This window comes from Pangasianodon hypophthalmus, chromosome 4 (assembly GCF_027358585.1).
Source record: "Pangasianodon hypophthalmus isolate fPanHyp1 chromosome 4, fPanHyp1.pri, whole genome shotgun sequence".
NCBI lineage: Eukaryota > Metazoa > Chordata > Actinopteri > Siluriformes > Pangasiidae > Pangasianodon > Pangasianodon hypophthalmus.
Window position 1 is genome coordinate 14,692,377 of NC_069713.1, and position 22,149 is coordinate 14,714,525.

The window sequence follows — 22,149 nt, forward strand, 5'->3', positions numbered from 1 at the left end:
ACTACCTGATAGGCTTCCCTGTGTACTTGTCGCAGAGCACTGCACATTTGTACAAAGTGCAGTCACTTTATAAACCCCTTCTCTTCATCTGAATGCAAATACGTTGACATTCATCTTCACAGAAGTATAAACCAGCTCTCAGAAATCTCCCTCTCCTGTGTTGATATTCAGGTGTTCTAGTTTCTATGTTCTCAGTGTGTGACTGGCAGGAATGATTGGGATGTATTTATTTGAATTTTGGGTTCAAAAGAGCTAGCTTCAGCTCACTTACATCAAAATCTCTGTTAATACAGTAGTATTGTTGTGCTTTGGTAAATCAGGCATTAATTTACTTACCCATGTTTAATATTTGTGTTTTGTTATTAAATGTTCACCATCCAGCTGATCGGTGGCCTTTGTTACCCCTGCAGGTTTCAGCTGACCTGTTTAGTTTTGTGGTTCATCACTAAGCCTGTGTTTGTGCTGTAAGTGTGAGTTTGCCAATACAATAGTAAGTGCATAGTTTTTACAATGTTTTGTGGTCAAGTTTCTTTCTTGCTGACTCCATAATACAGTGTATTGAGGCATAGTTTCAGTATTTAGGAAAGGCAAAATTAACACTACACCATGATATGTGGACCCTCCTGCCTATTGTTTGAAATCATTTTCCTCTCTTGTAAATTGTATGTCCTTTAATAATGTGATTCCTGGCTACAAAATATGAAATATGAAATTATTTACAGTTCAAAGCTGAACCGTAAATATAATGTATGTGTAACATTGTTTAAATTACTCACAGACATTAAAAACCATCTCACAGATGTCTCAAAGATGCTAAAAAGTAATGATACAAGTTTGAAAATTTATTTCAAAATCATGAAGCATTAGTTCTGACACTTAATGCCAACAACTGAAGTGAGCACCAGAAAGTTCTTGTCAATAATACAGTCTTTCACTGCTTTCAGAAGACATTTGAAATAATAGGTCGAAAACACGGTTTTGCTGTAGAGGATTTTATGCCTATTAAAATGTCCCCATCATCTCCTCTTGTTTTGATCAGGCTGCTTGCTCATCTAATGACATTGGGCCTGTGCTGCCCTTCAGTCTAAAGCACTAGACTATTTTAGATGAGACAATCTGCCTTTTGTTGTGCATGTTGTGTTGAAACAGGGGGTGAAAGCCTGAGGCACAGAAGGATCCAGAACATCAGCTTGGTGAATGGGCTCTCTTGTGAAATAGAACAGAACTGATAAACCCATAGATTTCAGAGAATCATAGCCGTATTTAACCATTCTCTACCAGTATCCTGCTTGTTTGATGTAAGCAACAATAACAGCCTTGTTTTAAATAGCCATGGAAAAAGTCTTAGGAAAAAAATGCTTTTGGTCCGTCTGCTACTGGTAATTGTCCATTAGCTTGATTACTGCCAGTCATGTTGTGTTAAGAATGAATAGTTTTGTTGCTGCCTCATTTTTTTATTCACATAGCTGATTATTTTCTAATATCAATATCTGTAATCTCTGTTTTCCTGCAGATTCAGAAGCATGAGTGAAAGAAACCGGTCAGGTGCTTCGGCCAGCCAGGTGTGCCGTGCATCGTCCTTCTCCAATCAGCCACCCCGCGTGCTGATAGTTGACACATCGCCACCTTGGTGGTCAGAGACACGTTCCGTCTTGTGTGAGGCTCTAGAGAACTTCCTCTCTCTGGCAAGCAGTCTGGAGGGACCCAGTCGAGTACCGCTGCTCAGCCTCTATGCAGTAAACCTGCAGCAGGAGTGTCTGCTGCCATTTGTGGTGAGAGAAAGACTGTGTTTTTTTGTTGTTTTTTTTAACCAGTGATGATGTGTGAGTGAAAGATGGTACTGACATTCATAATTTCATCTTATTTACATGTATGTGAAACTTGGACTGTGTCAAATGTTACAAAGCACAGAGTTTATTCATATTACCCAGGGGTGGGTAATATGATGATTTATACCACAGAACTGTTGAATCCAAGTGGTTAGAAGGTGTTGATTCATTTCTTATAAGAGCGTAGCTCAGACATTAGTGCGGTTGTAATTCAAATACATTCTACATTATGTTATTGTTTCTATAGTAACAACTCTTTCACAGGGATTTCTACCCAGTTTAATTAATCCTACTAATAAACTGTAAGGGGCACTTAACACTTTGTATCTGACAGTAATGGGAGACTCTTCAAGACAGAGGACCTTGCTCTTTCTGGTACCTCTGTAACATGACAAACTCTATTTCATTTTCTTTTTTAAGTTCAAGAGAGAGAGAGATTAAACTGAGAAGCTGCTGAAGGAAGGAGTGTTTGCAACTACCATAGCATAACTTATTTCACAGACATTTCCCAACATTAAATATACCTATTAATGGATCAAAAGCATGGCATGTCTTTCTTTAATTAATAACATATATAATTATTGTCAAACTGCTGTGGTGTAAGGGGAATAAAATACTTTGAGACATGCTGTTATTGGAAAATAATCAACTCTGCAGTGGTAATTTGGTTTTGCGGGTGGCATCACACCATCGCTGCATTGTTTATTTTCACATAAAAGCATGTCTCTGTCGTATCATGCTACAATATTTTATCTCATCTCAACATATCCCCCTGTTTTGGTTTTTCCATTCTGTCACTTGGCAGCAGGTGAAGGGGAATCTTGTGCGTTTACACTCATGTGTGGAGGAGCTGCGCTCTCTTCCTACAGAGGGCTGTATACGGCCACAGGTCGAGCTTCTTAAACAGGCAGTGCTGGACAGCCTGCAGCAGTACAAACACTACATCCGCCATGCCAATCTGGGGAACAACCTCCACAGTGGCTCTGTAGAGGTAAGAACCCAGCAAATCTCTTATATGTTGATGAATGGGTAAGCAATGGGTAAGATTTTGCATGTTCCAATTTCTCCAGCCTTGCTGGAAACAAATGAATATTTCAGTTGGAGACCAGGGCCTTAGCCTTGTGTCTAAAGTGCTTTTAGTGTACTCGTCAATGGAAACCACCCGTCGCGCCGCATGAAGATAATCCCACTAATTTTTTCTGAGCACCAGCATTCATATTTAAATTCTCTGCTGATGGAATGTGGCACTGAGTTAACCCCTGTTATCAATCGGTAATGAAGCCATCAGCATTCTGACACAAACCACATGGCCTGATGTTTCCTCTCTGCTCTCCACAGGCCACACTTAGATGTTCTCCATACAGGAAGCAAAGCAGAGGACAAGTGCTTTTAATCAGATTGTTCTGATATTTATTTTGGCCTTAATGGGATTAATGTTACATTTGTGCTTTTTGTGTCGATTACTTTAGACAGCTGTAAGAGAATAAGAATGACTGCAATTCAAACAGAGATGCTTCTCTGTTAAAGGAGGGTTTTGTAGCCTACTCCAACTGCATGCTCTGTGTAACAGGGTTGGACATGAGGCAGAGTTGAGGACCTTCTTGTGCCATCATCAGACAAGGACCAATGCACTTTTTTTTACAATAAATGAACAGATTGAAACTGTATGAAAGTATCTGCAAAATATGTAATTTCTCATTATTTATAGGACAACACTGTCTACAAATGAGATTTTTTCTTCTTCTATTTTGTAGCTTTATAGAAACAGACCCAAGCCCAAATGAACCAAATCACGATACATTTTGGATCAGGGTTCTCAAATCTGTGGAGAATCTGCAGAGAACCTTATGATCATAGTACAGATTATTAGAATAAACATAAGCATATTATTCAAATATTAGGCAGATTAAGGAAAAATTAATGATCTCAGTATATGCATGTATTGGTCCAAATAAAACTTAGCTTATAGTAACTGAATAATAACTACAACGATTTTTGTTAGCAGTTAATAGTGACCACTATCAACTACCAATTTAATGTAATTTTACTAAATAATAAAACAATTGCAGACCCCCTTGCTATATGTTACAGACTCCTGTGGGTCCACAGACCCCACTTTTATAACTTTAGTTTAATTAACTACTGTTAAGGATTTTGTTAATGATTGATTTTTTTTTATTATTCAACAGATCTTGATATTTTGATGCCAAAAACAGAACTTCAGAAAACAGAAAAAGAACGTCCAAAGAATTATTATTCATTGATTAGGTTGTAATCAGAATTGTGTGTTTGAAGGTGACAGTACTGAGCAGTGAGCCGGGCCGGGCTGTACTCAGGCAGCTGGAACAGGGCCTGAAGGACTCCGACCTGGTCAGTCTGCGACGGCTGGCTGTCGTCCACATTGCCGTGGAACAGAACCTTCCAGACAGAGAGCCAGCTTGGAGTCCAGAGTCCTGCTCTACAGAAGACATGGAGCAGCCAGACGGTCAGCATCACTTCACTTCAACACATTCACTTCAGCACTTTCAGTTTAGAGGCAGTGAGCATATTTAGTAAAGCCTTTCAATATAAAATAATTATTATTTAGTAAAAATTGACTTCCTGCACACTGTGCACATTGTGTGCTCATTGTATACAGTATACTATTCTATACTATGTATACAGAGCAGCTAACCTTTTATTTTTGAAAATCCATTTTAATTATTTTTTTGTTGTTGTTGTTTTTGAGTCACAAGCCAAAACAGAATTAGGTGAACTTCTAATCAGAGTAAACTTCTAAACAGAGGTCTAATCCTTCTGTACATGTTTACTACATGCTTGCAGTTAGCATTCTAAGGCTTGCTATAGCACAGACTAAAAAACAGGACGTTTCCTTGGAAATATGGATAAATAAATGACCACACAATATGCGTACATTTAATCCTTTCTACCTGACACTCTTATTCAGGTTGTCTTACTCCACGTAAGCAGCGGAAGGCAGAACAATACAAAATACTTGAAGAGTCTGTAAGGACTCATAACCTGAAAGACTAAAGCTGGCTTTTGGAAGTTCAAGTAAAAAGCCAAGCCTCACCTGAATGAATGAGTTGATCAGTTCTTGTAGTGTGTGGCACACAATTACCCGGGCTGTATTTCAACAGTCACAAAGCCCAGGAGTGCCGGAATGTTATTTAAGTCAGAAATTTAGTTATTGTTGTTTCGTTGGTTAGTGCATGCCTTATCCCAGATATGTGTGTGTGTGTGTGTGTGTGTGTGTGTGTGCGCCAGCAAGCTCTGCCTTTCCCCCAGCATAGGCACAGGCAGTGTGTGGAATTGGTGGAGCACAGTTTAGTTGGAATGAAAGCAGAATTATCCGTCTGTGTATCTCTCTCACGGTCTCAAAGATGTCTGACCCTTAAAAAGTCAGCCAAGAAACCTCAAAGAATTTTTAACCAAAATCGGCAAGAAGAGTGAAAACATTGCTGTGTAATTGACAAAGTAGCAATTAATTGTGAGATAAATAGGCAGAGACTGAGGTCATGTGAGTTTAAAAACACAGTACAGGGCGTAGAAAACATAGAATTTCTAAAAGGACAGTTACATAAGCGTAATTACTTTAAAGATGGGCATGCCATGGTCCTTCAGTCTCGACTACATGATTATTCTGACTGCATCGCTCCCGGTCAGCTTAGCTGCTTAACATAGCACTTTTTCAAAAGAAGGAGTCAGATGGTGCACTAATTGTAAGACGTTGATATGGATTATAGTTGAATGTGTTCTCAAGTGTGCTGTGATTCTGCTAGACACACACTCATCCATACACTCAGATCCATGCTGAACTCCAGAGCCCAGACACATCAACAGGGTAGGCCTGCTGGAAAATGAGCCAGAACCCCTCCTTCACATACATCCTGTTTTTCAGCTTTCAGAAGACAGACTTGAGCATGACAGCCTCATGATCTGGGTTGTGGAAGGTGTTTTGTAAAAGAGGAAGGAAGCCTGAAAGTGTGTGCATATGTACACTATAAATAACAGAAAGAGATTTGTGCAGATGGCTTTTTGATACAGTATTCATTCATGTAGCACAGATTAACCAGAAAGTGTGGATTATTCTGTACTAAACTTTCGATTTATATCATTTATATAATTTATAGCCATTTATATCACCAGTGTCCAAATCTTTAGGCTCATCAGAGGTTAATTGTTTTTAAAATCTTTCGAGCTACAGAAAGAATCTCTTTTATCCCATGAAGCCTCAGAGCAGTACAAACCCTTCTGGGGAGCTTTTGATGCGTGTCATGTGTGTCCATCTGGGGTTTAAGCTCTGTGCATGAATCATAATTCCGGAGTCAGTCTGCAGTGTAATACTCTTAAGCAATACAGAGAGAGTTCAATGACAATGACTACCTTATCATGACATTACTCTTAAGTGCATATTCAGTGAGTGCATTTACCCATAATTCATAAGTCTGAGACTGTATCAGGACCATAGAGTAAAAACATTTGTATAATTTGTATAATTATATAACTGCATTCAATACCAATATTAAAATAATAATTATAATATTAATAATTTCTCAAACAGATTGAACATTCAGCCCAATATTTATTCTCCACTAAAGCGCAATTGATATTTTCCTGCTGAGACTATTTATAAAGCCCTTAAAATGTGCATAAGTGTAGAAAAATATACATGACCATGAACCATAAAACTAAACTTGACAAAATTATATAGAAATGGAACCTGCATTTAAAACACACAGCATAAAATCTTCTCTCATGCTGCTATTTTGGTATATAATGGTCAAAAATCAACCCTAATATCAGTGGTGGCTCAGTGAGTGGTGTCTCTCAGCTCAAGATTTTTAGAATCCCAGGACTGCCAGAGAGCCACTGCAGGGCCCTTGGATTGTATCCTGGTTTAATCGTAAGCCGCTTTATGTAAAAGTGCCCGTGAAATGATTAAACGTAAATGTAAATACAGGATCCAAGCATGTATCAAGAGTATGACCTGTGAGGCATAAAATAAATGACAATTTTAAATAAATCCAGTCCAAATCACATAGCCTAGTTATAAATGCTCTGTTACCCATCGCTGATCAGTGCACAGTGTGGTGAACAGCTTGATATTTACAACTTGATATTGGTGAGTTGAGTCAGATGGCATACAGCAGAAAACCAGAAAATTATGCAATGACCTTGTGTTCAGGGATGTGATCTGACTAACACGGTTGTAATCTGTTGCTTGTTTTTATTGGGCTATGTTTACTCATTGTGGTGAAGGTAGCACTGTCGGACTTCAGTCATTTCCCTCTGTGGCACTGAGAATTTCAAAAGCTGGCAATGACTCTTTCCTGAAAGCTATAGTTGCAGCTTTCTTATGCTAGAAATTAGACAGCACTTATGGGTCAGTGGTACATCATGAGTTTTCCACATGACTAGTGAAAACAAGGCCACCCAATATGTTTGTCTGACTTTCAACTTGTCCATGTATTTCTCTCCCATGTCTCTGTCAGAGACAGTAACTCTGGCCTTTACTATTTCTGAGATGTCAGATTTACTGCTATGGGTACAAGACAGACCTGCCCATAGGTCGTGCCCCATTTCTTTTTCTCTTTCACCCCGTTTGGCATCACCGTGGTGATGGGTTGGTGTGGTCAAGGCAACTAGATCAGCGAAAACATTAATGACACTCAGGCTGCCACTGGACAAGATAAAGTGTGCAAGGGTAATCTAAATATATCGCTAGACGTCAGAGAACTGGCATCTATGTGAATAGGTCTCTGTTGGTGCTTTGGATGTGCTGAGAGTGTGTGTGTGTTTGTGTGCCTGGTTGTGTATCCCTATCTCTTAACACTTATTGTTCATGAAAATCAGATTCCTGCATTCCAGACCAATTCCACATCACTGTATCATCTTGAACCTGTATATTTCACTGTGTAGGAAATTAAACACTGTTAAGTAATAAGTGACTATATTTTTAATGCATTCTATGCTGTAACTTGTTACGTACTGTAAATTAAGTGACTAGATGCTGTAATCAACACAGGCTAAACAATCTTCTACACATCTGTTTTTCTCTCACAGACTGAGTGCAAGTCCTTAAAAATCTTAATTTGTCTGAACATTTTATGAGCTAAAGGCCTTAATAATGTCTTAAATGTAATGTCACAAACATTTAAGCCTTTTAGTCTATTCTTAATAATGCAATACATGGAGACATCAGTATCAACACAGACTGATTTTATATACCCAGACTGGCTGCAGAACAGAACATACTGTCACTGTGTTGGTTTTAAATTACATTTAATTGGGATATTAAAGGGTTTTTTTTGTTTTATTTTGTTTTGTTTTTTAAGAAAATCCACTTAACTTGAGGATACCTGCAGACACCCTGTACCTAAATTTAGCATGATTAGTCTGTCTTTCCAGACTATAAGACAACCCAGACACTATTGTCTCATAGTGGTCACAGAACTGCAGGGAAAAGAGTGATGGATAGCATTTGTCTTTTACCTTCATCTTCTCTCAAGGTGCCATGTTTCAATATCACCGGGCCATTTCTGTTTTATGGGATATTAGTAAGTGTGTACCACATATCTACGACTAGCTGTAGTGTATGTTTGAGATTTCAGGATTCTCAGGTCATTTCAGGGGAAGGTGGCCTCTATCATCGACATATTTCAAGGTCAGTTTCACCAGCTTGTGAGGCAAGTGGGAGTTGACCAATGATGACCCCCCTTGAGTGGGGTTATCAGCTCGTGTTTAGACTGCTGTATTCTCAACTGACAAGCACGGATATTAAAAATAGGCCAGGCCAATAATCTAAAAGCAATAGTGGGTGTAATAAAAGGGAACAGTATGTGGCAAATCAAAAACGTTCCTGTTGCTGGAGGCAGCTTATGAACCTCATGAATTCCTATATATTTATTCAGAGTAGTAGATTAACCAACATCACTCATCAGCATAAGTCGCTCTCTAAACATGTAAACATCTTTGATAATTGCCATTGTAGGCTGATGAAGAAAAAGTGCTTTCAACCCAATTCCCGACCTAAACTGCTAGAGATTAAACCATAGAACTGGGTCAGTTTAGCCAAAAAATGGCATACAGTGCTTCACGGGTTCTCACATATATTCACAGTACTAATTAATATGTGAAATTGGATAAATTGTGTGCATTGTTAATGGGCTTTTGCTGATAGTTTGCAAAAAAATGAATGATGTCACATGGAAAATAGGTGGAAGAAACACTTTATATGAGGTTTTTGCATGTGCTAATTGTTCTTGATAGCCATGGTGAGTTCAGATCTCAAAGAGACTCACAGAAAAGTGAAACTCAAGTATTAAGTGTGATGAGACCTGTAGGAAAACTGTTGAAGTGGCATGGTGGCACAGCGCCTCACAGCCCCTGTGTCCCTCAATCCATCCTGAGCTCAGGTTATTGTCTGTATTAAGTTTTGGATGTTCTTACTGTGTTCCCTCCCAAAAACATGCTGGTAGGTGGAGTGGCTACTCTCACTTGCCCTTAGGTGTGAATGAGTATGTGAATGTGTGTGTGCATGGTGTCCTGTGATGGACTGGTGTCCTGTTCAGGGTGTGTACTCGCCTAGCACTCGATGTTCCTATGGTAGGTTCCGGATCTACCACAACTCTGACCACGATACTGAAATGGTTACTGAAAATAAATATGATACGAATGCAACATAAGTGTGTAGACATGAGTGTGTATTACATTAGTAAGGTTTTTGAATAAACCTCAAATATTTAACTATTATTTGCACCGGATGTGAATATTTAATATTGAACTGCCTTCACTGTGGTAATAAGTCATAATTTTGAGAAGCTTTCTGATTATTTTACTAAAGCATATTTCTGTAAGCTGTCTCAGTATTAAAACTCAGTGAATGGTATCATTTTGCCTTCAAACAACAGAAACAGGCTTCTGTAAATTTAATACCTGTCATTCGGTCATACTTATTTGTGTATGGGATTGCCAGTCTCAAAGTTAGTGTTCTTTTTTTTCTTTTTTCGTTACTAATTCTTTGGTTTGCACAGACCCCACCCTGTATTTTGCACTTTTAGGAATATTTAACATTACTTAACATTACATAACATTACTTTTAGGAATATTTAACACAGTTACTTTAAAGAGTTGTCTTGGAAATTGAGATTATAGAATGAACTAAACAAGCAGCTAATGTTTTACACAAATAGAGTGTATCTGAAAAGCTCTGTTCTGTGTATTAGATTATCTTTTGGCTGTAGACAAAGATTCTCCATTTTGGAAAAATGGAGAACAAAAAAAAACATATTTTGTTGCTTTATCTCACATTTACTCTCACATCTTTCTAATGTGCCTTGTTAACTTGGAGATTCACCATTTCTTGAAAATGAGATGAAGGATAAATGCGTGTTTGTGTACTTGGGTTTGTATGTGTGTGCTTGTGTGTAGGGTGTAACAGTCACGGTGGTCTGTCAAGAATTTGGCCTTGAATGGTTCTGTTTGGAGGGAGTTAAGAGGATCTGTCTCTTTGTCTGTCTCATATCTCACATTCTTTCATTTTTAAAAATCACTATGTGTATACTCAACTCCATTACATTTTCAGTTCAGTGTCATTAATAATGTTGTGATTTAAAAAAAAACAAAACAACTATGGTTTAATGGTAAGGTATTACTTGAAACTTGGTTGCGGTCTGTCACAAATGCTATATGCAGTCTATGTCACAAAAGCCCTTCCCATTAAATATAAAACATATCCCATTGCCAGACTTTAAACATTTGTTTTTTATTAAAACGGCAAGCCTGATTGATAAGTAAATTAGGGAATTATTTATTCTGGACTCCCACCACTATGATCACTGTCATGTTTATCACAAAAGTGTTTCACTGTTATAAATTATGGAGATAAACTCAGGCAGACCACCAGGGATGACGTGGAAACGTTTCACATCTGTAACACTTGTGTGTCGTTGTTTATAACTCTATCTTATCTTCTCCCTTTGTTGTTTATCATGTTCCATATTTGATACCTGATGTCTGATGCAACTCATTAGTGTTAGCGTTAGTGTTACAAAATCCAGGACTGGACTGTAAGACCTGGACAGTTATTTATTTTTTTTAATTTTCCATTCTGACCTGAAAGCCACCCGCACAGTCCAGCAGCTCAGGAAACAGTCACTGTGGAAAAGGTCATGTAAAACCATAGCAGTTGTAGTAATGATGTTAGCATCTGGCAGGTGTGTGTGCATGAGGTAGTCAGTCTTCATTTGCTAGTGATGCAGATTTTATAGTAGTGTTCTGTTCTACAGTCTTTTTTCCTCTTATCCCTTTGTGAGAATTCAGGAAGGAGGGTGTGAGACTGACTCTTGGCTTCAGCCTTCATTCAAAGCAAACAAAACAGTTTCTTGTTTTACACTCCATGCTGTTTCTTCTCTATAATTCTCCTATGGTTAATGGGAAGCTGTCAAATTACATAAAATGTGATGTGGATTCCTGAGAACTTACTCTCATGAGGCTCGATCACTCAGAATCTTTTCAACATTTGTCCTCACCAGAAACAGATAAAGTCACTTATAGAACTATCAAGGATCCATACTGTAACATCACCCTTATTCCATTTCCTCATAAGATAAGAGATTAGCTATTAACCCTTTAATTATTACCAGAGAGTAATGAGTCCTAATGACTCAGTAGCTATTAAGTGCACAATACATGTCAAGTTGAACCTTCTGATGTCTAAGTGACGGTAAAATGATCAATTAGGCTCCATTTGTTTCAATACGACAGAGAACAGAAGGTCATACAGGCAGCTAATTTGATAGTGTTTTCAGGACAGACAACATCTCTGATCTCTATCTGCTCTTAGGAAAGAGCTATGAGAGAGATGGACAGCTAGTGAGAGACAGTAAGAGACAGATCATGAGTGAGGAGTGAGGATATCATGTGACTTCTGTGTAAAAGACTTTGAGATTGCTGGTAACCACTTAACTTCATACAGATAAAGACAAAGGGAGTGAACCAGAGGAAAGAAGGAAACGGGGATTATAGGAAGTAGTATGTAAGTTGTAAAACAAATATGCTAAAAGCATACAATTTGATTAGATTAAACTGAATTTAAACACACCCAGTAAGGAATGGCGGGGGGGGGGGGGGGGGGGGGGGGGGAACAGAAGAGGCAGACAGAGAGAAATGAGATGTAATTTTGTGTTAACAGGTGATGTGGGGGTTGCTCTGCATCTGTTACTCGTCATGCTCTCCGTTTCCCACTTCTTCATCCTCACCTTTTTAGCCCACTCACACCATCTGGGTGACATTTACTAGATGTTAAATCTTATCAGTGTGCAGTGGTGTATGACATTCATCAGCCTTCATTTAGGATTCAACATTAGAGCTACAGCTAATGACATGTAAATGAACTCATGCCACGTTGTGAACATTATACAAAGATTTGACCTGTGTTGAAATCTTTGTCTGTTTAACTTATTCTGTAGAAGACATTCAACTGCATATATATGTATGAATAGCTATATACAGCTCCACGACTAATGTATGTACAGCCCCATGACTAATTGTTATTTTTAATAGTAATAGTAGTAGTAGTAAAGAACAAGAAATTTTTTACAGGACCCTTCTATTTATTCGCTTTGGAATGATGTTTACTTACTTGCATGTAACCGATCATAAAGCTGCTGAGGTTTAAATATTAACCTACAGCAAATGATTTCCGTGTCTTTGTTGACAACTTGTGAACAGCAAACAGTTCTGTTCATGTTTGACTTGCAAATTTTAGATAAGATACAAAGGATTAGCAGTTCTGCTTCACTGATAACCTAGAAAACACGTATTTAATACAAAACTGCTTTAGTGTATGTTTTTGGTTTGAAAGATCTCTAGCCTCTCCCATCGTAAATCACAAGACAGTGATTGCATGCTAGAGTTGCTTCCTTTTTTCTCCAATCTTTCTCTTCATTCCTGGCTCCAACTCTTCCTCCCCCTCTCTCTTTGCTACTTAATGAAAGTTTAAACATGACCACTTGAGTCTCATTAGACTCTTTGGGCCCTTGGAAGTACATGAATAATTGAATATGGCTCCAGAGGACGCACCCATGAGTCTTATCTTACAGAGGTTTATGTCCAGGATGACATTCATGAACAATTAGGCTCCTTATGTCAAAGAATCATATTGTGTACTGTATGTAAATATTAGTCTTATTGAAGATTTATGTTAGTCCAGAGTCTAAAATCCCAAATAGAGTAAGCCAAAGTAAACTTTGAGGAATCTTTTAAAATGCACTTATGTATGAAAAATTGTAGAGCAGGACAAGCAATATCTGATTATCAGAATTTTCATGTATTCATTAATCTTTAGTAACTGCTTTACTCTGGTCAGGATCACGGTGAATCTGGAACCTATCCTGGGAACACTGATTGTAAGCTGGGAATATAGCCTGGATGGGACACCAGTCCATCACAGAGTTCCAAGCACACTCATTCACACCAAGGGGCAATTTAGAGTAGCCAATCCTTATATCAGTATGTTTTCAGGACTTGGGTGGAATCCAGAGAACTCAAGAGGAAACCCACATGGATACTTGGGCGTTTGGGAGTGGGGGTGGGGGTGGGGCAGCTGGGGGAAGAACGTGAAACTCTGTACAGAAACCTTAGTAACCCAAACTCGGGATTGATACAGGAATGCTATCTGTGCCACCGTACTGCCCCATTATGTAAATATTTGATTAATTAATTTCAGGTACATCAAGCAATATCTTTGCTGCATTTGAAAGTAGTTTGCAGAGGTGTCTGCTAATCTTAGCAAGTAAAGTTTTAATAAAATAAAAAACCCCCAAATTTCTGTCTGTTTTCATAAAAGTTCTGAAATGCTTTAATCGCTGCCAAAACCTAGCAGATAAAAAAAAAAAAAGCGAAATAAAAGTTGATGAAAACTTTGTACTGTCGATATATAAGACACCACAGTTCTGCACCACCATCTAGTGGTAACATCCCACAAATACAAAAGCTTCATAGAAAAACTGAAAAACAATATGAAGCACTTTGAAGACACCGGTTCTCCTTACTTTCCCCTCAGAAAACTTACTAACAAAAACTCTCTGTTTTTTAAAATGAAAATCATATGATGAAATCACATGCTGAAAAGGATGGAATTATAATGACATATAGTTATATCTGATCTGAATTCTGTCCAAAAAAAAAAGAACTGCAGTGAACATTTTTAGCTTACTCTCTCTGTAGATGATCTGATGCTAGGGGCTGAGATGGACTTGCAGCTAGTGGAGAACAGTGTCATCGCTGTGGAGAACATTCTGAAGGCATGGCTTCATGATCAAACAGGAGAAAGAGAGCACCTTCAGCTGCTGTTACCTGCATCTGTACAGACAAACAGTCCAAAACGCACTGCTGCTCACAGACCTGATCCTGGTGATTCACAATACACATACACGCTAACTGTGACTGGTGACAGTCTTATGCTATTTCTTAAAAATCTAAGGAGATACAACATGTGTATGTAGGCAATAAAGTAAAAAAAATTGTGTATGTGTGTGTCTGTAGTGTGTATAAAGTGTGACATGCAAGAAAGGCTTGTGAGCCCAGCTCTTCTCCCCTGCACGTCTGACCTTGGAGCCAAAACTGAGAGCATACGGGACTTCCCTCCAGCAAGCAAGAGCCCATCCAATCAGAACTCAGGGCCGCAGCGACTCCGAGTCATCAAGTACAGCTTTACTACAGATAAGATGGCTGTAACTGTGTCAGTGTAATGATAATGGTTCAGCCTGAGGCATGCGCACAGCCAGTGATGTTTTCTGTCATGAACAAGGCCTTTCATGCAGCCCTTTCAGCAGATCAAACACACAGCATGTCCATGTCTGCACTGTCAGCAACAGTCAACAAAAGAATTCGAATTGCCTGTTCATTCATTACCAGTTCTAAAAGACCTATTTTGCTGAACTGAATGCAGATTTTTTAATTTGGGACATGGCAAGTCTAGTGGAACTTTACTGTACACCTTTTTCCAATTACATGCACTTTTAGAGACAATGAGCATGCATGTCTTGCCAGTCAGCTACAAGAAATTAAGCAGTATTAAATGTGACCTGTGGAAAAAACATTGAAACATGAAAGAGAGAAACTGAAAAACAGAGATAGTGAGGCTAAAGGAGCGGCCAAAAGAGATAGATGCGAAAATGAATGGATTATGCAAAAAAGGCATGTGTATCATGTTGAACATGGCCATGAGTCATGCCCTAATGTGGTGTGGAACATCTAGACAGAGACTTCTGTGTCTGTTGTAAGCACACACACAGACAAACACACTGCCATGCATTGTGGAAGCTTGTAGATTTTGCATACATTTTGCATGCCCATGAGGTCATTGATTTCAGGGAATTTTAGAGAGACAGTGAAAGCATTCTCACCTTGTTGTTGTGCAGTAAAGGGAAAAATCATCACTGTGTTATTCTATCTCCTTTTCTGCTTTCTGTCACCTCAGTTTCATTCTCACTCTCTCCTTCCACCCACTTCAATAATTATCAGGATGTTGCTTTAGTCTTTTCTTTTTCATTGTACTGTTTACTTATTCACAGTTTACATTCAGCACTTACTATGAAGCCGTGCAAATTAGAAGTATTTAACATATTTAAGAAGCATTAGTAAATAACTAGTGTGTGGTAATTGTTTCTTGATTATCGATAAATTTTGAGTCTGTATATGTGTGTGTCAGAGCTCTGCGTGCAGAAGGAGTGTGTCAGTCTGTTCTGTACGGCCTTCCACTAGTCATCAGACCTACAACTTGCTGGCAGCTGGACTGGGAAGAGATGGAGAGCAACCATCAGACCTTCCACGCTCTCTGTCACACACTCCGAGTCAGTGAACAATGTGTCTGAGCGTGTGTGAAGTGGAAAAAAGAAAGTTCAGATTAATATTTATAATACAGGAAGAGAAACATATCCATTACAATATGTGAGATATTATTAGAGTAAGGGTTAAATTTTGAAAATCTAATTTATACAATTTTCCATTTTTTCACAGTGGTGTCTGACTTTTGCTTCTTCAGTTTAGCTCTGGAGCTATCAGGCTAATGTAGTTAACAAGTGCAGGAAGTCTGTCTCACCTTGAATCTTTTCCGTAAATAAATGCCTTAAACTGCATCACTGGAAAAAAAAAAGATATCTTAGCAGGTGAAGATATCTTCAATAAAGGAAATGTTATCTTATATCTCTCATCATGAGATTATTATATAACAAATATAAGACCATCTACTAAAGAGAAATATTAGTTGAATTTGTTCAATTTATTTATTTAATTAAGATATCATTTTTGCAGCGATCCAGTGTTACTCAGACTTAGAATTGGTCTGTGTTTTAGTATCTATAAAATAAATAAACAAAACTTCACCTTGTAGCTTATTGCTGTAACATTAAAGGAGCAGCTGTCAAATTTTTTCTAAGCTTAGTTTGATCTCAAGTATGAAGGTGGAATTGAACTGAAAAAAGTTTATAATACTATAATTTCACACTTAAATGTGTAACTAAAGACTTTTACAATTTTGCAAAACCATTTATTTAAAATGAGGTCACATAACAATGACATTTCGACCAGTTATATGAATATTTGGATAGACATTTGGGGTCAGTGGAAAATAGTGTAAATGAGATTTCTTTGCTGCACTATTTTAAGGAATGTTCCTAATGTTTTAAAAACATTATGTGTTGTTTTTGCATTTCCTTGTGCTTCTCCAGACACGTGACTGGTTTCTCTTAGTGCGTTCAGAGCCTGAGTTTCGTTCCGCATCCAGCGCGTTTTCCTACTACGTGCTCCAGTCTTCAGCCTCCCTCTCTCTCTTACTAAAACCTGTCCTCACACGAGAATTAATACTGCCCTGCGATCTGCCTATCTCAAACGAGGACCCACCACTCAACACACTCAAAATGGTAGAGGTATTGTCTCTCTCTCTCCTTCTCTAATGTCTTAAACACAAAAACAAACACAAACGTGGCTCAGTATTCAAATTATGTTGTTTCAGTTTATATGGTGTCAAGACCACCTGGTCCCAGCCAAAACCCTCATAGTTTTTGACATATATGAAGGGCTCAGGTAGCATAGACATGTTACTTAGAGAAGGCATATGTAAACTTGATTCGGATGTTTTCCATATCTGCATATTAACATTCTGATAGCAGCAGTGACGCATCTTCGGCCTCACACTGGAGGCTCTCAAAGGACAGTGTTGTCAGAAGGCATGCCCAGTTAAGGACACAAACTTGGGTCCATGAGTAAGATCTAGTGTAAGTCATTAGCTGTCTAAATAGTGATTGCATGTTTTTCATTTTTTTAAAATCACCATTGGGTGGCTCAAGTCCATGTGCAAGTTGGTTTAAAATGATAGGAATGTTTGTTTATTAATACAGCCGGCCTATAATGCCATTGCCATTAACTATGGTTACTTAACAATGGCTAGAAATAAAAGAAACTGAAATTGGTATACTGATGTGTTACTCTTTGTAAAAAATAACATCACTCATTCACATAAATACTATAAATACACAGACACGCACACGCACATGCACACACACACGTTCAACATACATACAGGTATATGTAGCTTATTCTTTTAATTGCATAGTTCACAGCTTCAGTAAGCAAAACACTCATTACAAAGTAGAACTTACATTAAATGAGGCTAGCAAGCTGGTTTTGTTATTACTTTACAATAAACACTGTGGGCCTGCAAGGCAATATGTTGTACCTTATTTGCCTGTTTACAACACTGAATCTCAAAACAAAAGTAGTACTAGTTCTAATCACAATTAATGTGATACACTATAAAACATTTAAATTATAACATGCTGACTTACTAAAAATGTGTTGCATTGTTTTGGGGACTCCCCTAAAATTTCAGTGTAAATCAAACATTGGGCATAATTTGTCATTTCAGGGAAGCACTGTGACCTTCAGTGGATTGCTTTATGAGCTTTCCTAATGCCTGTGCTGTATGTTGCTATCATTTGATTCTGTGCATAATGTGTTCAGTGTTCTTCCCTGTAGTTATGACAGTAAATGACTCATAAAGTATTATCCTTTTTGGGTTCTAACATCCTGTTCCTGCATGTGTCATTTCCTCTTCTGTGATAGAGGTCCATGTATACAAAAAAAAAAAAAAAATCTTAGGGTTTAGTGAAGAGCATGTTCTCCTGAATCTGTCAGCAGGTCACAAAAACACGGTACTGTTACGTGTCAGGATATAATTATTAACTTGTATATGGTAGCAACATGTTTTGTTAACTTCAACAAAATCTTCACTATTGATTTTTTTGTTGGCCCAATATATTTGTTTGCTCTTATCTTCCTCACACCCCCCCCCCCCCTTTTTTTTTGTGGTTTACATTTTCATATTATTTGTATTCTCTCCACATAATACCATGACTACAAAACATGGAGCCCTAATCTCATAATCTAATGTGGATTTTGCAAAATATATGAAGTTTTTATTCATTTTTTCCCCAGAGGTGTCTGGAGCAACTGGAGACGGATCCTGTGTTTAACCCTCTTTGTCTGGGCTGTAATCTCTACCCGTACCTGAGGATGAGAGGCCTGCTCTCTCGCTCCTACGGCTCTCGCTCTCAGAGCCAAGCACGAGGCCAACGGAGAGACACAAACCGAGCAGCAGAGGGCTCCACACCTCGGCAGGTCAGATGCAGTAGGGAATGAAGCACAGAGAAATGCTCTCTGAAGTTTAATCTCAACATGAACCTACTTATTTCTTTTCCCTTACAGGTTTAATATGTCAGATTTTCATATTTGGAACTTTGTATCATTTTCTGGAAATAAGGTACCAGGCTAAACAAACTTGTTACACCTAATTGGGTGATTAGTCACTGTAAAGGAATACTCCAGAGTCTTTTAAACCTGATCTCTATCTACTTTACATTTGTAGCCTATGTGTGATTATAACAGACAAAACTATCAGCAATTCAGATGAAAACAACTTGAAAACCTTTTGACTTGAAACTCAGTTATATGTCCATAAATACTATAAGTAGCATCACTACATGCACATTCAGAACAACAACCGTTACAAAAAACTCTTTTTTATGCAACACTGGAACAATACATTAAAACGTAATCACTTGTGATTTCCCTAAAGTTTTGTGGTCTCCATGTGCCATTAGACCCACACAACCACATTAGTAACGCATAAGAACAAATTCCTCCCTCTGGAAAAAGTAGTCCCATCTCTGAAAAGACAAATGATTGCTTAAATTACAGAGGTTAATTTACAAATAGTTTTGACTGAAGAATTCACGAAATTCATAAATGCTTATGAGCTACCCCAAATACTTCCTTTAGAGCAGGTTTTGAGTAAACAGGTTTCTGTTCTTTTTTTTTAGTATAGGGAAATGTGTTGTCTTTCTTGTCCATAGCAATTTCTCATACTGTATGGAGGTAAATAGAGGTTAAGTTGAAAACTGCAGTAATTCTTTAAACTAATTAGAGAACAAATTAACATGTTATTGTGTTAATTACATTAATATTATATTATTACATTCTCACAGTGTCTTACACAGTTGTGTGGTCATTCTGGGTCTTGCCAAGTATTAGCAAACTACAGTAGTTTTATCATCAGCCTGTTATTAAGACAATGGAATTTATTTACGAGGTGAACATGTCTTTTCTTCTTGTATATAGTTGCAGCAAGGTCGTGTCAGAGCCATGGTTGCTCCTCTGTCCTCTGCACCCCCAGCCAAGATGGCCCGCCCCCCTCTGACCCTGAGCCGCTCACGACCCCATGACTCCTCCCTTTGCTTAGTGGACGATGATGTGGATAATGATCTTCTTATGATGTTGTGAGAGTGAGAGTGTTACAGTACTAAGTTTGGTGTCTACTATTCTGTGCAGACTGTTCTCACATTGGTTGTGTTTCTGGTAAGTGTATGTTTAGACACATAAAACTGGCTTACGTTAGCGTAAACTGACACACCACACCTCAGTGCACTTCACACCAAATCTTATATTTATAGCCCAGAAACACTTCCAGTTCTAAAGTAAGCTGGGGATTTTTTAGTATGTGCAGAAATTAACTCTAAACAAATGGTATCAAGATATCTTCAGATATAAACAGACTAATTGACAGAAGTAGTTGAAGCCAAATTCTAAAACTAGATATTTGTTGTCATTCACTATTCAGCAATCGCCATCATTCAGTGGTTAGCATGCAAATATCTCTATGCCCTACGAGGGAAAATATACAGACATGTTAATAAGTTTAAATATCAAATAAGTACTGCAGACAAGACAGCCTATTAATAATTCAAAACGATTCCTAAACACCACAATTTGTAATGAGTCAGTGATTGGACAAGGTTTGTTCCACTCACTGGTCTTTATTAGCTATTAGAGGACAAGATGGCAGCCTTACAGTGCAGCACACACACCAGCTGTTTATGCGTCTACAGCTGTTAAACATTAGAGCAGATAAAATGCCTCATTCTTCGCAAAAAGACTGGGAAAAAACTTTAGACCCCGTTAACGCCCCTACTTTGGCCCTAAATGGTCAGAACGCATAAAATAAAGCAGTTTTGTTACTGAGATGCTGACAGTTGAAGTAGTTCTCACAGTGCTTAATTAGTATGACTTGACTTTCAGCATATAACGACCGGGCTATTTGCTTTAACAGCAAATGTAGGAAATTAAAAAAATTGAAGAAAAAAACATAAGTAAAGGGTGAAATAAATATGAAGCAGGGTTTTCTAACTGTCTGTAGAGCTCTGAGGTGTAAGAGATATAGGAGAGCACGTGATATAGATGCATTGTGCTCTATCGTGCACTACAACATTCACACACCACCCAGCACGAGGCCACAATGAGTACTGTGCTGAAAATGAGAGAGAACTGTGTTCAGTTCAGAGAGAGAGAGAGAGAGAGAGAGAGAGAGAGAGAGAGAGAGAGAGAGAGAGAGAGAGAGAGAGAGAGAGAGAGAGAGAGAGAGAGAGAGAGGCTCTTTTTATAATGCTATGTAGCATTATAGTTTTGAGGATACAAAAGGGAATTAAACACTTTCTGGAACTGAAGTGATGTCAAGGCCATGGTGTTACTCAATGTCACTGTCTGACTGAGGCCCATCAGAGCTGCTTCATTAACATTTCCGCTATTCCACCCACCCAATGCCGCCTACACCAATGTCACTATGACCTCATTTTGGGGTTAGACATTATGCAAAACCCATCAAAAATGAGAAGCATTTTGTAAAAAGTTCTTCGTCTCAGTTTCCAGTTCCATATATTATTTTAAAAAGGCTTTAAACATTTAAAAGGAGGGATTTTCTGATTGTATTACTTGAAGGTTTTGCCCAGAGTGCTTTCACATCTGAATCTACCTAATGGCGTGAGCACGTGTTCTCTCCTGGGCCAGATTGCATGTGGATTTGTAATGTCTGTGAAGTGTTATTAAACTCCAAGTCGAAGTCCACAGCAACCTTTTTCCCCATAGAAGTAATTCTACAAATTTAACTAAAAAGTTTATAGAGATTGATACAATATGTCTGGGCATTTGTCCACAAACAACAGAGACGCAAATGTGTTGTATTTTAAGAGTCTGTTGCATTACAATAAAGAGCTTCCTTTCTCCTACCACTGCATTAAGGAAAGGAGGTCAGTGCATTAATGCTTCTTTCTTGATAATAATTAATGTTCAGTTTAATTGTTTTATTTTCATTAATTAACTTATTTTCATTCATAAACTTTATCTTAATGTAACTTGTTTAATACCCATTATTTAAAAGCCAGTAAATGTGTTAATGGAGTTTTGTCCCTGGCTGAGCAGTTTTGTTTAATTTTCTCACAAACAGTCCTACATAGTTCATCTACAAAGAACATTTTGTCATGATGTGTGTGCAACTGTGTGGAAAGCAAAGACAGGGTCTGGCAGGGACTAGAAAGACTGATGCTGTTTCCATAAATAGGAATGATTAGTTTCTGGCAGTAACAGATTTTTCATGAAGTAGGTTTTCCAGCTTTCCTGTTTTCACTTACGGAATATCCTATCAGTATGACTTATTACAAAATATATGTAATATGAACTCTCCACATACCTTTACTATTTTTATATAATGTTTATTTAGCTCTTTACGTAGTAAGGAGTTGATAAGTGCAAACACAACCACTGTCATTAGTAACTCATTCGTGACAAAGTTAAATCCTGGCCTGTAGTTTTATTATTATTATTATTATTGTTCCTCAAGCCTTTTTGTCACCATCATTGTCACTGACCACGCTATCCATCATGCCATGTGCTTTATGTTTTATTTACAAATTAATAACCATATAGA

General features: G+C 38.0%; 1 protein-coding gene across 1 annotated transcript; it reads left to right on the forward strand.

The window, feature by feature from the left end:
• The first annotated feature begins 234 nt into the window (after nt 1-234).
• Nucleotides 235-21,601, forward strand: m1ap (meiosis 1 associated protein). The gene is made up of 10 exons (XM_034303357.2): nt 235-490; nt 1,514-1,772; nt 2,635-2,820; nt 4,125-4,314; nt 14,061-14,246; nt 14,379-14,538; nt 15,547-15,688; nt 16,565-16,762; nt 18,330-18,512; nt 19,512-21,601. Exons 2-10 carry the CDS (start codon nt 1,524-1,526, stop codon nt 19,671-19,673), a joined length of 1,656 nt encoding a protein of 551 aa, XP_034159248.1. The 5' UTR covers nt 235-490; nt 1,514-1,523; the 3' UTR covers nt 19,674-21,601.
• The last annotated feature ends 548 nt before the right edge of the window (nt 21,602-22,149 follow it).

Excerpts from the sequence above, each read along its gene's own strand:
- m1ap (XM_034303357.2), top strand. The coding sequence starts at position 1,524 with ATGAGTGAAAGAAACCGGTCAGGTGCTTCGGCCAGCCAGGTGTGCCGT. Across the intron at positions 14,247-14,378 it reads TGCTCACAGACCTGATCCTG|TGTGTATAAAGTGTGACATG; the intron begins GTGATTCACAAT and ends GTGTGTCTGTAG. Across the intron at positions 18,513-19,511 it reads AGGGCTCCACACCTCGGCAG|TTGCAGCAAGGTCGTGTCAG; the intron begins GTCAGATGCAGT and ends TCTTGTATATAG.